Raw genomic sequence first — 16205 nt, forward strand, 5'->3', positions numbered from 1 at the left:
GAGCATGCATAAAGAAAGCTAGTCGGATTGCCAGGATTTTCTGTAAATCCCACAAAATCACTAACAGCATCCACACAACACATTATTTAAGACCAGCAGCTCCTCCTACCAGCGCACTGGGAAACCGCATTTAATCTTTGCATCAATTCTTCTAGGGCCATTTCTTCAATTTTCAGCCAGCATCTCATTCTCAGATAAAACAAAAAGAATCCACAGCAAGCCTGCCCTCCCTGCTCAAGGATTAAAGGAGGCAGGGGGGAAAAAGCCCCAGAGCAGCCCGCTACAGCAGCGCCTCGCAGCCCTGCATTTCAATCGCTCCGCACGGCTCCCCTCGGCACAAAGGGAGGCAGGAGCCCACGATCCCTGCTGGCAGAGCCCGGCCGAGGCGGGGACAGCCGGGGCGGGAGTGCTGGTGGCAGCAGGAGCGCTCCGAACTTCTCTGCCGCTGCCCGTGTGCCCGCAGCCAGCCAGCCGCGATCGCTGCGAGGCGCTGGGAAGGGCTAGGAAGGCAGCGCCGCATCCCGCGGGAGCAGCCGCGCTCGCAGAACGCCCCAACCTCACTCACGTGAACGCCGGGGCTCCTCCACCTCCCTGCCAGGCTGCTGCCAGGATGGGCAGCTTGGAAGGAAAACACCTTCCCACTGGCAACGCCAAGGAGATCCCGCTCTCACCAGTCCACGTTCGGTCTGGACCGGTCATTTTTGAAGGTTAAGGACTTCAGATTTCCTTTAAACGCAGCCGTCTTCTGGAATCTTTGGAGGAGTCTGTTTAAATGTTGTGCCACAGCAGTCTTATAACTATGTGAAATCTGTATTTCCACAGCAACTGTATTCCCACCTTAGGCAAAGGGGTTTCAGAGTCGGGCTCTGTGGACCCCTCAAGGTGTATGGCAGGAGAACTGCTGCAGAAGGCACCCAGGAAAACCAAACCTCATAAACTTCCACTTACTACAGAGGGTATAGTACCACTGGAAAACTTCCAGGGACACAGAAAAACCTACAAGACTGAAAGCAGTATAACGCTTCTCTATACAGCTGCACCTCCTAATTGATTTCCACTGCTTTTATACAGACTGTTTTACAAGATTGAAACTATGATGCTTTTAACACTTTTTATTTCCAAAGATCATCTTGATGCCTACTAATCTCATTGTTGCAGGGTTTTGCTGATGCTGAATTTTGCTGAGTTCCCCCTGTCCTCTAATTATCCCATTGGTTTTATCCTAATTTTTAACCAACATTAACGAAATGTACATGGCTGAAAGAAAAAGAGAGGTTTTTTCATTATGTTTAAAAGGAGTGTGCTGTGTTATTTAAGAAAAAAATTCTTTTCTACGGATTGCATACAGAAGGTAAAAATGGCAGCCTCCCAGAGGTAAATAAGTGGACACCTGTAATGAGTTGTTCATAACTCTCAACAATATCATTAGAAGGGACATGAACTAAAAAAAGTTTTTAAGAGAACCCGTCAAATTATTTAGGCTTCTTCTGACAATAAAATTAATTGAGATAATTCATTTACTACATTAATTCACATTGTTTCCACTCAAAGTAGGACAGGCCCACAGCAGCTCCATGTAGTAGATATAACTAGAGCCATACATGCTTCCATTTCAATATTAATAGAAATGACAAAATGAAGTCTTCAGACAAGCTTTTCTATAACAAAATATTACCACTGAAAAACAGGATCTGTAGGCACTTTGTATGCAAAAAGTAATTTGTTTATGTGACTACCATTTGAGACTGCATTTATGCAAAGGAACAAGTGATGGACAGCAAGACCACGATTACCAGACCAGGCTCTTGGCATCCTGGTGGCGACCCAGGAGGAGCAAATGCATGAGAGAAGATCTCTACAGGTGCACTGGGATAGCTGAGGCTCATCATCAAACAAAACTTGTGTGACCATATTGCACCCACAGACAGCGCAGGGAGAACTCCAGATGCCAGACAGCCAATGGGATTTGTTACTGCAGCAAGCTAAAGGCCTAAGGAATTTTTGCATATGCAGAACAGCAAAGCTCACTCGTTAGATTACACTGTTTCCTGGTGCAGCAAGAAGTGCAGCAAACAAACTCATTCATAAGCACCTGCTCCAAGAGTGGATGACAGTTCAATCCCAGATTTCCCTGAGTATCCTGACTCAATTCAATAGTAATTTCATGTTTTCCTTGGAGAATCAGCAGACTGCTTAAGCTTCCCATATATCCAAGTCCATCTTTCCATGGAGTTTCTCAGTGAAATAACAAAAAGGAAGACAAAAAGTAGTGAAGAATTTTACCACATCAACCAGCCAACTTTCAGAATCACAAGCATATGATAACTTACACTTGTGCAAAATGAATGGAGAACCCTAATACATTAGCTAAACCTCAGTTACACCAACAATGCCACTTTGTATATACTTTCTACACCTTCAAACAAATTCCAAACATGCAAAGTATAAGCACAGCACCCACATGAAAGGTTCAGTTAGCTGGGCTGAAAGTTAGTTTACCTAAAAGTGGGTTATTTGTAATCATGTACTTGTTTAATCATTTTCATTCATGGAAATCAGGCAGCCTTGTCTTCCTGAGTAAGAAGCTTTGGCATAGCTTCTCTACTGAATGAAACAGAGTATTTCAAGATACTTAACCAAATGTGGGATTATGATCTCTGCTGGTTTGACACAGAATCATCCATGGCTTCATGAACAACCTTGAGTCAGACTAAAGAAACAGACCTTAAACTAACTAAAATAAACTCTTAACAGGAAAACCCAACTGAGCTTTCTTGCAACATGAAGCAATCCAGTAAGTGACCATGAGCTATGCATGGAATCAAAACAGTCCCGAAAATACAACATGACTGTATCTCAGGGAAGAGCTACAGCCGTTTTCACTCTTGAAGTTTTTACTTGATCCCCACACCCCTTCAGATCATCATGACAACCATGCTATGGAATTAAACATGCCATTTCAGTCCTACACATTTCATGCCTAATTAGAATTTTATAGTAAAAGGACTGATGCCTAGTTCTAGAACTTAGAGTCTGTAAATACAATAGGACATGGTGTAATTTTTCAGATACAATACGATTATTTTTTTTAATTAAAAATTCAAGCTGCTTCTGGAATTCTGATTTTTAACTTCTGCTAATGTATTGTCTTCAGCAAAATATCTTCACCAGTCCCAGGCAAGCCCCTGCTGCAACAGAGGAATTCATAAAGAAATTTGAGGAGTACACAGCCTTTCAGTTCTGTCTTAGAAGTTAAAAATGCATTGGAAACATTTTTTGTCTGCTGGTCTATTTCAGTGAAACTGCAAAGATAATAAGAGAGGCACAAATGTATTTAATTTAATCAATCGATTTCCATTGCTGCATGGGTATAATATTTGACCTGATTTGTACTGACTTTTTTCCAAACTTCTATTAGATTTGAAAGCTCCAACAACATTATTTTTTCCCTCAGTTCTCTACTTTACTCTGGTTTTGGCTGTAGTCTTCAGCAAATCCTGTTCAAACAGCAGCATCACATATATTTTATTTCCAAACAGTTTCACCCAAATATGTTGACCTAGTTTTTCAAGAAATGGTGGCTATTTTGAAAATGTTTCAGAAGTAACACACAGCTATCCACTCATGTTGGGGAGCCAGACTGGTAACCATAAGTCATTAACATATAATCATGTAATCAGTTTTGCTTGAGCAAATGATACTTTCAACAACATACCTAAAGATTTCTCTGCTAACTTTATGCTAATCTTTGTAATATCAGCTATCAGTGAGTCCGAAAATTTAACTATGTGCTGTGTGAAAAACTAGTTTTGCTTAAACTACTTTCCTGGAAGTTTTCTGTGTGCCCCAGTTTCTCTTTTGTGAAGCAGTGGAAAAGAAAAAAAAAAAAAACAAACACAAAAACAAACAAACCCAAAAAAACCCTACAGGAAATAAACACTCTCTTTTAACATCCCCAAGCCATTCATGACTATACAGACTGCCACTGTAGGTGATATTATGTCTCCTCCGATTGCCTGTTTTCCAGACAGAAAATTTCCTACACTAATTAGTTCCTATTTGTATAAAAGCAAGCCTATACCTCTGACTGCCTGCTCCGTTCCTCCATGTACACTAATTCTACTCTAACAAAGGGAACAAAACTGGACATGGTACTCCAGAAGCAGGCAGAGCAGAGATTACTCAGTGACATAAGGATTTTGTTGTTCTCATATACCCTCTCAGGGGTTTGTAAGGTTTTGTTTGCCTTTCGGACCAACACTGAATGCCACAGGAGCTGCTGCTGTTTGCAGGGAACTACCCACAGCCAGTCAAGGTCTCTCAGTGAGGGTAACAGCATTTTCTTTTCTCATCTGCATCACTTGTACAAGCAATTAATTTCACCTTCTCTACTGATCACTTACTTAGCACTACCAATTTATCCTCCAACAGTCTGCTATCAGCACTGAATTCTACTGTTTTGAATAAGTATTTTCACACATTTGCAAATTTTCTCTTTCTATGCTTTTTTCCATTTTGAGTTCATTGAGGATTATGTTGAACAGCTGCAGGAACCCCTGCAGAAATCCCTTTCTCCACCAGCAACTCCCCCTCCATCCACAGAAAACTGACCACCTCAATCATCACTCTATTTCTTATTTTTCAGACACTTACTAATCCACAAGAGGGCTTCCAGTTTAACCCATGGAGCCTAAGAGTGGCTGCAGCATCAGGAAAAGTCTGCATTGACTATAAAGCAGGACTACAAGAAATGGAAATACAGCGAGGTTTCCCTTCTGCCACTTCACACGGGCCCTGCCCCATCGCTTGTGGCAGAGGGAGGAGGCAGAGCATAGGGATGCACAGTTGTGCCTGTGCAGCTGAATGCCCTGCCAAACATCCCTTACCGCTTTTAGAGATGCCACAGGGTCGGCCCCACCCACCACATCCCCAGACCTCTATAGACCGGGTGGGTGGGCACAGAAATGCAGCACCCATAGCACCAGTGCTCTCCAAAGACACTGCAAACATAGCCAGGGAGACTTACCTAAGCTGGGCTCCTGCAGAGAGGGAAGAGACCCATTGAACGTGGTTTTTATAAATTTAGGTCCTCTCAGATCCCACCAAAAAGTGCCACATACACCCACTGCACAAGGGTGATACTGATCCCCAGTCTTAAGTCAAAGGGAAAGAAGAGGGAAACAGGACAGTTGATATGAAAGATCCAAACAGAAAATGCATTTTTAACATTTCAACCTCCTCTTGGCACGAGTGCTTCCTCCATGAAAAAAAGGGATTTTCCCTTTTATTTCCCTGAATGACTGAGTTCTCTTGGTAATCAGCCCAGTTAGGCTTTATTATGTAAAGCATCTGGGATTTGAAACTGGGATTCATAAGCAGAGATGGCAGTATTCTGCTTTTGGCAACACCTCACTCTTTCACAAGGAGAAAATTGTTCCTACATTCACAATCTCAAGACATACAGAGAACTTAGCAAATACATGGAGGAAGGAGGGAAACAAAAAAATCAAAGTTTTTCTTCTTAAAAACTTGACACTCAAAACACTCATACAAAGCCTTGCATATGGGCAAAGTTCATTCATAACAGACTAAAGAAGCTTTCAGATGTGCAGGAGCAGTTAATAGAATAGTTCCATCAAAATTATGCCTTGTTTAATTAATATAATAATTTACCAAATCTCCATCTAGTCCTCAGTGTCTCCTCAAACTCAATAAATTTTTCTTTGAGAAAGTATGTGCCATACAGAAGAGGTCCTGGCAGCTGCTCTCCAGGCTCCCTCATCTGGGATGCGTGATATCCCCACACAGGGACTAGGCTGAGGTGACACCCAGCTCAAGTACTCAGCAGTAGGGGAAAAGCTTCACCCTCCTCTTCCTTTTCCATTATTGCTCATGGCTGAAAAGTAGTAAAAAATAGATGAAAACAAACATACGTCTCTGTATTTGATTGCCTCTTCTCCAGTTTAGCTCAATCTTGCCACAATCCAGCTCCCTGTACTTTCAAGTCTTGCCCAAACAGCTTGCTTCCTCCCCCAGCAATTGCAATCTAGCCTCTCCTTAAAAACACCAAAATCCTTCCCCCCAAAAAACCCAACAAAACAAAGCAAAAAAACTCCACATCAATTAGTTCTTAAAGCTTAATTTAGTTACTAACTTGCCCTATTCTGTTTCTTTCATAACCTGTGCCAGTTTCATGCTAGAGAAGCATTTCTCACGCTGCTGTGAAGTTTTGTAGTAAGGCTCTTCAGCCTGAATTAAATAAAAGTGATTGACCAGATCACAGGTTTCAATACTTCCTGGCATAACAGGCAGGGTCTTCTTTTTCTCCAGCCTCCCTTGCTTGGATGAAATGTCATTTGAATCTCTTCTACTGGCCTGCTGTGTTTCTCAAGAGTACCAAGTTACTTTTAAGTGCTTCATTCAGATTTCTTCTTTGTCCTTTTTTGCCAGTAATAACTGCAGAGCCAACAGCCTTGAAAGAGTTTATTTAATGTAACACCTCCAGTTGCCCCTGCTCCAGCTGAGGGGTATTCCAGTCTTTTTATTCTTCTTCAGACTGAGCGGCTAAACTATCCAGATGTGCCCACAGCTGCACTTGTCTAAAAGCAGGCATGGCAATAAATGAATGAATGTTGTCTTTTGCCAATGCAGCGCCAAGTAGGACACTTTCTAAGTTTACTGAGATATCTTTATAGATGAAGGAAATACTTTGTGCAGGAAGTTAGGAAGACTGAGAACAGGAAGCATAAAGGTGAGCAGGGAATGAATTTGCTGCAAAAAGGAGTAATATGGAAGGAAATGAAACATCATTGTTATTTCCTTCATTGGGACACTTCCATATATATGTATAAAGGAAAGGCTTCACAAGGGAAACTACTCCAACCCCAAAAGAAATGAAGCCACAGTACTTTAAATGTAGAAAAATAACAGAGTGGATGCCAGGGAGCTCTGGTTTCAGGAAGATCTGCTACTGGTACCATGATAATTAAATAGATGCTAGAGTATAGGTGCAGAGATGCCACAGCCATATTCTGCCACAGACTTAGTATTATGTATGCAAATGCTGAAATTAAATGGATCCAGAAAACACACACCTTTTGTCTTCTGTTGTTAGCATGATTTTCTTTTCACAGGAAATGCTGGATGAGAGGTCGTAAAAGTAATTTCTACCCTCCAAAAGAGTCTGTCCCACATTTCTTTAGTGCTCAAACCTTTGAGGTGTCCTAAAAAGTACTGAGCTTTAAATGAAATGATTTGTGTGTGTTCAGATTTTGAGTATTAAAAGTCTAAATTTTATGACATGCCCTACTTTGTAAAAATCCCTATTTCAAAAGAACAAGCTGCACAGAAAAGTTCAGCAGGTCTACCATTCAAGTCAGGACTGATTTAAAACACTCATGAAATTTCTCTCTAACAGAAAGTGATATTTAACTGCCACATATAATTGTTAATTTTACATACAATCAACTATATAAAACCTACTCAAAATAAAAAAAAAATCAGTTTTTCCAGGACCATTCAATTTGATTACACAGACTAAAACTGAAGTGCTTACCCCTGAGGAACAGGCTGACAAATTTTAACACAGACAAAGGGCTCAGTAGAAGGATGTCAGCTTTAATTTGGAACTTTTTTTAAATCACAGAACCATTAGGTTGGAAAAGGGCTTTAAGATCATCGAGTACAACCATTAGTGCAGCACTGTCAAGTCCACCTCTCAACTGTGTCCCTAAGTGCCACCTCTACACAGATTTTAAATACCTCCAGGGATGGAATGGGATGGATCTTAAAATGTGACTGCCCTTTTGCACTCATACATCTTAAAGTAGCATTCAGTGCAGCTTTAGGGTGACAAAGCTTTTCCTTTTTGTAAGGGGAAGCAGTGCAAATCTCAGGGAATGCAGGAAGGTGGGAAGATTCAGTTTGTGGCTGGCCTGGCTGAGCTGCCAGACCCACCTCTGGCAGATGTGCTGCCCCAAGGCTGCCGACCACCCCACACTGGGTGCTGCCCTCCCTCCTGGAATGAACTCAAGCACTCTTAAAGGACTTGCCTTTCTCTTAACGCAAAACAGGAAAATTTTTAAAATTTCAGAATAGGAAAGTAATCTTTCTATTACTCATCTAGAAATCTATTTTTATTAATCATCTAGAAATAGGAAAGTAATTTCCAACAACCACAAGGACATTTCACCTGCAGCCAAAGAGGTCATGCCCCAAACAAGATCTGTCTTGATGCAATATGTTCACACTCATCATATGTCCTGCAATGGTGCTGTTGTGTCCTTTACAACAGAGCTTGAAAACTTCTGTTTCCTTACCAGATCTATTGCCCTGTCTATTTTAATGCAAATAGTCCTCAGTAAATAAAGTAGCATTATTTTCTTATTTTTGTTGGTGGATGTTGAATACAACAGGTACCATCAAAAGTGGCAGAAGACTCCAGGTAGGGAAAAAATTGCCTGTAAAAAAGGCATTTTTCATTTCTTGACAAGCAAAAATCACTATATCCAATTTATAATGATTTGTTGTGTTAGGTTTTTTTTTTTTGATGAGGGTTTGAAATAGTATTTTCAGATCTCCTTTATTTTTTATTTAATATTCTTCATAGAATATGGCACTTCTCAAACAGGCAAATTCTCAAATTAAACTGATCTTTCCTGGGAGATGCTCTGCACAAACCCCTCAGTAGATGAGAGAAAATGACTACTCTTCAGTTTATAGTTACTCTACTGCACTATGGTAGGACTGTCAGAAAGAAAAAGACAACCTAAATTTCTCTGTATTGTAAGCCATATCCAAACCACCATTTCATGCTTCCTTAAAACAGAAAGACTGAATTTTTGCTTCAATAGGCTTATGGAGTAAGCCATAAAAGATAAGGAGAAGTCCTACTGTTAGTTTTCTCAAATGACCACAGTGCTAAACTGTTACTGCTTTGGAAAGAAAAATATAAGCAAGAATGTATACATTTCCTTGTTTCTTTGACTCCATACCACTGTTGCTTTTTCTTAGTTTCCCTATTTGGCTCTTCCGAATTACTTCCAATCCAAAACAAGGATTTGCTTGTCAGTGAGAAACTTAATACAATGCTGGGGGGTTTTCACTTACTTAAAATGCAGTACAATTAAGTGCTTTTTGATAAAAGAGGTTTCCTTGATTTCACTTTTAAATAATTTAAGCTTTACAATTACTAAATACTTCACAAATATCACAACCGTGATCAAGAGCTGGCCCATAAATCCACAAAGATTAATGCAGAGGGACACACTCACAGACCCAGCCCCAGAGTACAGTACACCATTTCCTACTCCAGTTCAGGAGACATTGGTTTCTAGCCCTATCCAGATGCTGTCAGGTCAGCTGCAGAAAGTTACTGGTTATTAATACCCAGGATGCACCAAGAAGTGCAATCAAAGTATCTTCAACACTGGTATTTTCCACAGCTGCTTTGTAATCATGCTGTTCTTGCACTGTACCTGTTTTCATTGAGTCATGTCACGTTTCATAAGATCTAAAAGTTTCAAGTGAGATTCCCAAAAAAATTCAGGTTATGTATTCTTGCCATTTGTCAAATGCTTCAAGTTTGTTTCTGCAAAATTTTGCTTTCAGTGTTCTTCTCTTTACAAGATCAGTTTCAACGGCTGTAAAATACTCGTTCAGCTGCCAGCTCCCTCCCAGAGCCTCAAAACATCAGGGCCATGGTAAATCTGAATCCCTGAAGAACACTTGTATTCTCTTCACCATTCCTACTTGTGCACACAAGAGGAAGAACATTTTCAGGGTTGAATACTGTCACTGCATCAGCATGGCACAGACAAGCAGCAGGGAGAACAGGGAGGTTAGTATTGTGAAATGTAATTTAAAACTAGAATTCCAAAGGGCAGCATAAAGATGAGGCTTAAGGATACCAGATACCATGGAAGGCCCAACCTGAAAATTGCTAAATTATAACAAGACCAACACACATGAAAGGAGGAGTCTCTTCGGCCCCTAGAGACTGATCTGCACTAGCCCACCCCCCCCAAGACCCATGCACTTCCTTCAATATCTCAACCAATCCTTTAGAGAAAAACAAGACCGGTATTAGGGAAAGAGTTACTTTTGCATCTGTAGTTCTTAGCACGGTAGGATCCGTCATTGCTAGCATCCCGTTACAGAAGCAAAAACCATTATGTAACTTTGTCTGGAAGGCCCTATTTTGTAAAACCAAATAAATGCAAAACCATAAACAACCTAACAACTAATCTTTGAAGCAATGTCATCAAATACAGACATCAGAGATTCCTGAATATCCAAACACTTTCCATAGAACAAAATTACATGTATAAACTGTTATTCTACTTCATTTTTCTAAGTTTCAAATTTCTCTTCACTGTCACATGTATGTGCAAATGGGATATGTTGTAGGGTAATTATCAGTGGTGCAATGGGTTGTAAGTGAAGAGCTTTCAAAAGCAGAGTAGTTTTAGATGGTTTAACTTTTATTCCTTCACACAATGAGGCAGCATACTTTTCAAGGATCTAAATTGATTGCTCTACAATAGAAAAAAAATGTTTGTTATCTATGTTTTTCAAAGTGCAAAGGCAGCAAGAAGGGGTACGATGGGATTTGGAAAATGGAACACAAATAACTGCATTGTACAAATAGTTCTTTCACTCTCCTTTTGTCCCCTTTCTTTTTCCCTGATGTTTGCAAGGAAGCATTTAAAACTAAAGACTGGTTTCTCATGTAAAAGATAGCATATCTGCCTGCTCTCCTCACCTCCTCAATCCCCCAACAGGCTCAGCTTGTACACACAGAGCTCATGGACCCTTCTGATGCAATACTAACTTAGAGGACCCAAAACAAATAGTAATAAAAGAAAGTCAATGAAAACTTCAAGTCTTTTCTAGAGACAGCTCTTTAAAAAGATATATCTCATTAATGACATGCGATATTATGACAATGCGATATTATTATGTGGGGGAAAAACACAGTAAGGTCTCAGATTCAAAGGTTGTTTAATACTCATGAATATGACCCCAAATGCAAAGAGTCTAGTAACTAAACCCATCCATCATTTCATGTGAACAGCTGCCTCCTTTTAGAAAGAAAAAGGAGTTTTTGAAACATTTTAAAGCCTATTTTAGAGAGCAATCCCACCATGGAGTCACTGCCAGATGGCTGTAATATTTGACAAGCTACAGACAATGTTTTCTCAACATATGTTGTTGTTTTTTATACTGCCTAGTCTTCTCAGTACTGTATGTTATTTTCCCAATAAATACAGGAAACCCCTTTACAAACAGAAAGGCAGTCACAAATATGACTTCTACTTCATGTACTTGTGATCCAGGTACACACAATGAAGAGACGCTAAACATACTTGCTGAAAAACAATGAAACTCTTTAACAATACTTTCTCAACAGTTTCTCTTTCTTAAAGTGCAACAATACAGGTTTTAAATTATTTTTTCTGGTATAATAACACAACCACACTGTTCCATAGATTTTTTTCACCTAAACAGTTGAAGCTAATCATAAGCATCAGTAAAATCTTCTAACACAATATATGAAATCATACTCCTTTCAGTCAGAGCAAAAATACTCATCTGTGAGAACATATGCATGTACTCCATATTGAATTACTTAGACAAATAAAACCAATCTCCTGCCAAAATTCTATTATATGGCACATGTACTAGCAATTCCTTTCAGCAGCTCTCTGATCTCCAACTCCAAAAAGCAGTTAAGACTCAACAATATGCAAGCAATAGCTCTGAGCTTTAAAAGGCAAGATTTTAAAAGTGCTCAGAAAACAAGATGCTGTAAGGAAATATTTACACACACATACAGAGGCCATGTTTAGACTTGTAAATACCAACCTTTTTTGTAGTTTTGTCCAAAATCCAAAACATGTTGCACATCTCCTCTAATTAGGTATTTTATGCAAAAACAGCATAAATGACAGGGCATTTGAGAAACTCATGTATCAAAAGGTCCAAGTGTGCATGTTAAACTCTCCTCAAATGCAGTACAATTGACAGGCTTAGTGCAGTGCATTTAGATTTTGCAGTGAACTTGTTACCAAGGAAACCAGCAGCTGCAGGTGTTTTCCCATACACCAGGGAATGAAAATTCAGCAGTGAGCTTATCTACTTAGTATTTTAGTCACACGTTTTTGGTCTCAATAACAAACTATTTCTCAAACTCTGTTAAAAGACCAGACTGCATTAAAAAATAATTTAAAAACTTTCCCCTACACATGACCTTACTGAACAGTAAACAGCACCTTTAAATGTTTTCTTCTTTCTTCTCCTCCAGCCTCCTCTCCACAAGTGCCTTACCACCCTTGCTTTGTCTCCTTCAATAGAAGCGTGCAAAACCCACCCTCTGCAATGGGTTTTCATCCCAAAAAGTGCTCTAACAACTTGGCAAGGCTCCAGCTCCCAAGAAACAATGCTGACTTGGGAAAAGCTACAGGAATGCCTATTCCAGTCATACAGCATAGCTTTGCAAAATTGTACTATGCTACAGAGATATCATCATGATTGGGATGATTCACACTTCTTGGGATGAGGATAAAAATACAACAACTTAGAAAAAGCATAGCGGAGATGCAAGGTACAAAATCCACTTTCAATGCAGCTCTTCCACAGGACATGAAATCAGTAACACAAAATGCTTATTTCTCATTTATGATACAGATTGGAAGGCCAATATATATAATACAGGCACTACATTTGTTTTTTAAGTAGCCTCTTTTCTCTGAATAAGCTACTGGAATATTTATAAATCTTCCAAGCTCCTAAAGCTTTTTTCTACTTGTACTCTTTCAGTGTTACTGAATCAACAGCAACATCTACTGGGCACAGAAGGGCAAGATTCAATTTCTTGAAGGAGATTAAAGGGCCAGATACAGGAGCATAAAATACTTATAGTATCTATTTCTGGATACTTTGGCAGTGATTGTGAAAACAGAAATGAGCAATACTTTAAATACATGCTTGCTTTCTCTTCACCTCTTCAGAAGGAAAACAAACCAAATAGAAAAGTGGACAGGACAGCACTGACTCCTGGCTGCCTATGTAACATGATATATATATCATGTTACATAATGACATATATATGACAAATAACATGTTACAGTTAGGAATATTAGATACACTGGGCTAACAGAACCAGTTGACAAGAATTCTGCCAGTAAAAATATTCAAATATTCTTCAAGTTCATGCATGGGAGAGTTTTATTATTTTTATATTATTATTTTGCTCTTTATATCTATTTTCTCACTTTGTTTAACAATTACACAAATTTGCTAAATAAATAAATAAAGCAAAATTTATTTTACTTTATTATTATTTATTATTTAAACTGATTCCACCCAGCAATGACTAAAAACCAACCAGATGTTCTTCAAAACTTCACAAAGAACAAGATGAACACAAACCTAATAAATGCTCAGAACAAGGATTCCAAAAACTTTGTCCTAATAACACCCAGTATTTGCCTTTCATAATAGAACCTACTGGGGGCTCAAGTCCCTAACTAGAACATAACAACTGGAGCCTTGTGAGAGGAGCACAGGACAATCCATATTTCTGACACGCTCACCTAAGCAATCCAAAGAAAATGGCAATGGGACAAGCTCAGCTTCATCCCTGTTGGTGCCCTTCTGCAGGGAGTGGTATCTCACCTGCCTGCTGAAAGGCACACACCCATTGGGGCTCAGCCCTTGCCTGGATTTTGACATGTACACAATTCCCTCTTTTAAAATGCAATCAGATGACAACAGGATCTCTGCCCCAAACACTCACCATGCACCACAAAACAAGTGATTATTTATTAGAAGTGTAAGTGCTACTGGAAACTGAGAGAAACTCAAGACTTTCCTATTACAAGGTGGGGCCACAGTCAGCAGCAAACCAAGTTGCCCCTTGCTACCACCCCCTCTGGTCTAGTGACTCTCCAATTCCTCAATACATACCTTCACCCAGGAAGAGCTCAGCAGTCAGACTGAGCATCCACACAGACTTCCAGGCTGAGGAGGAAACTGGAGAGGACTCCAGTTTCTACTCACTTTGCTGTGGGGTATGTCAGGAACCCCAACACCATTGTACCCCTTCTGCAGGAAGCTGACTGTGCTGCCATTTGAGAAACCAAACAAGGTGTGTGCAGGGCACATGAAGAAGCTCAAGAACACCACACACACCAAACTGCAGACAGCCTCCTGAGGAATGACAGGAGCTCTGTATTGCAGCACATATTGCAGTTGTGAGAGCCACAATACACAGAGTATCATCAAACCATTTCAGATGGTTTTAACCCATGCAGAGTAACACCATACCACATCAGAAGGCTGCAAGAGTCTGCCCTTCTTGTTCTTTAGCCCAGCCTTTTATACTCCTCATGTTGATGCATTGCACCTGTGTGCCCTCTGTTCCCTTTGGTGATTGGTCAGTGCACCTGGGCACTCTACATCTCACTGCTTTCAATGTTTCCATGGCTCACTTCTTTCAATACTGCTCAACTGCTGTGGCCCACTGGGGACAAGGCTCAGCCACAGCCCCACTCCCAATTACCACAAACTGTGTGCCTACAGCTCTGGGCAAAGGTAAGAGAAGCCGTGATGAGGCAGCTCAGACCTCATCAGAAAAACTGCTGAAGGAATTACCCCCTCTCAGATTTTGAACACCTGAATGCTACCAAAGTGCCCCAAACAGTGGCACTGTTCTCCCACATGCTGCTGGGGAGCTTCTTCCTTTGCAGTGCAGTGTACAAAAGTCCAGCAGTGCTGCTGGAACCCCACCAGTTGGTAAAACAGGAAAACCCAATTGCTCCATTTGGGACTGGTCCTGGCTGCACACACATGTCATTTTGGTACCTCCTGTAATCTCACTGATAGCCTTCCTAGGTAAACATGTTTTGCAACAGTAAAAAGGGCAGGCACAGGCCCTTTTCTGTTCAATGAAGGATGCTCAAGTACGCAATACACCACATGAGACCATTGCTCTGCACTGAAACCACACAGAGGCACAGTACAGCACACCAACAGCAAATCTCAATACACAGTATGGTTACAGAACTTACAGTCTGAGTCCTACAATAAGGTGTTTCTCAAAAGAAGTAATAATAGTGAAGGGGGAAAAGTACAAAAGCAAACGTGTAATGTGGCATTTTTCCATATTTTTCCCCCCACTCCTCTGACTGCAAGCCCTGTCTGTGGAAAAAAGCAACTGCTAGTAATTCACCTAGAAAAAAATCTGTGCACAACACAAAGAATGCTAGTGAACAGGATTTCAGGCAGCATTAAGAGAGCTGCTTCTAGACCCACCAGCCTAGTTTCAATTGGGTTTTTTGGCAATTCCTAACAGCATTACAAAAGTCCCCAGTACTTCTTTGCATGTATCTGGCCTCATGTGTGTATCCACACACCCTCCTGGAAACAGAAGCTGCTGGCAAGACTGCCTGGCTTTCAAGGACTTGCTCCCTTCCTCAAAGAAATCTTAGCAGAAGCACCAGTAATGTGTTCTCCCCAAAACCTTCACCTTTGGACAGGTTTCCTTGGCAGCAGTTAATCCCAGGTGCCTTATTTTCTACTGAATCTGTCATTTTCAGTGTAGCTCCAAGACGGTTTTCAGATGGAAGTTACACGTGTTGCAGGGATACCACAAAGCCTTCCCCTCCTTTCTCCACACACTCAGTAACTAAGTACATTTCCCCAGGTAAGTCCTGGCAAAACAGACTTGCACAAATTTGACAGCAGGAAATTTTCACTGACAGACTCCAGATACACATCAAATTTACTTTCCTCTTCTCTGTATAAACAGTTGTTTAGCAATGTCAGTGGAAAACACATTAGTGTGATCAATAATTAGTTAAGATGACATTTGAAGACTACAATAATCTAATTATGTACAAAACAAATATTTTTAAAGGATCACAATTTTTCTAATGCCCCCTATGATCAAGAAATAGGCTTAAACAGATATAAGCTGAGCTGAGAAAATAAAAGTTCTCACTGAACAACTTAAATTGCTTCCAGCACAAAGCAAAACTCGAGTTGAAAAGAAACTTCAATATTGGATTTCATTATTCTCAGCTCTTTCTCTTACCAAAGTTCCCTTCTCCTGTGCAATGAGGATTTCACTTCCTAAATGCTTAGAGAGAGTGCACTGATTAGCCCCAGAAAATCTGTGCATTTGCATAAAACAGCCCTGAGTA

At 40.3% G+C, this 16205-nt stretch overlaps 1 protein-coding gene across 7 annotated transcripts in view; it reads right to left on the reverse strand.

The window, feature by feature from the left end:
* The window catches only part of MCF2L (MCF.2 cell line derived transforming sequence like), a 156694-nt gene that overhangs the window by 122751 nt on the left and 17738 nt on the right, over positions 1-16205 (reverse strand). Inside the window, exon 1 of one of the 7 annotated variants that reach the window (XM_074535928.1) lies at positions 11866-12048. The exons of 4 other annotated variants lie outside the window; for them this stretch is intronic. In XM_074535928.1, coding sequence (XP_074392029.1) covers positions 11866-11956 — 91 coding nt within the window. In that variant the 5' untranslated portion in view covers positions 11957-12048. Of the gene's footprint in view, positions 1-109; positions 536-5026; positions 5180-11865; positions 12049-16205 lie in introns of those variants that run through there. 2 more of the 7 variants (XM_074535933.1, XM_074535929.1) reach the window with 2 other exon arrangements.

This window comes from Zonotrichia albicollis, chromosome 2, assembly GCF_047830755.1.
Source record: "Zonotrichia albicollis isolate bZonAlb1 chromosome 2, bZonAlb1.hap1, whole genome shotgun sequence".
NCBI classification, from domain to species: Eukaryota; Metazoa; Chordata; class Aves; order Passeriformes; family Passerellidae; genus Zonotrichia; species Zonotrichia albicollis.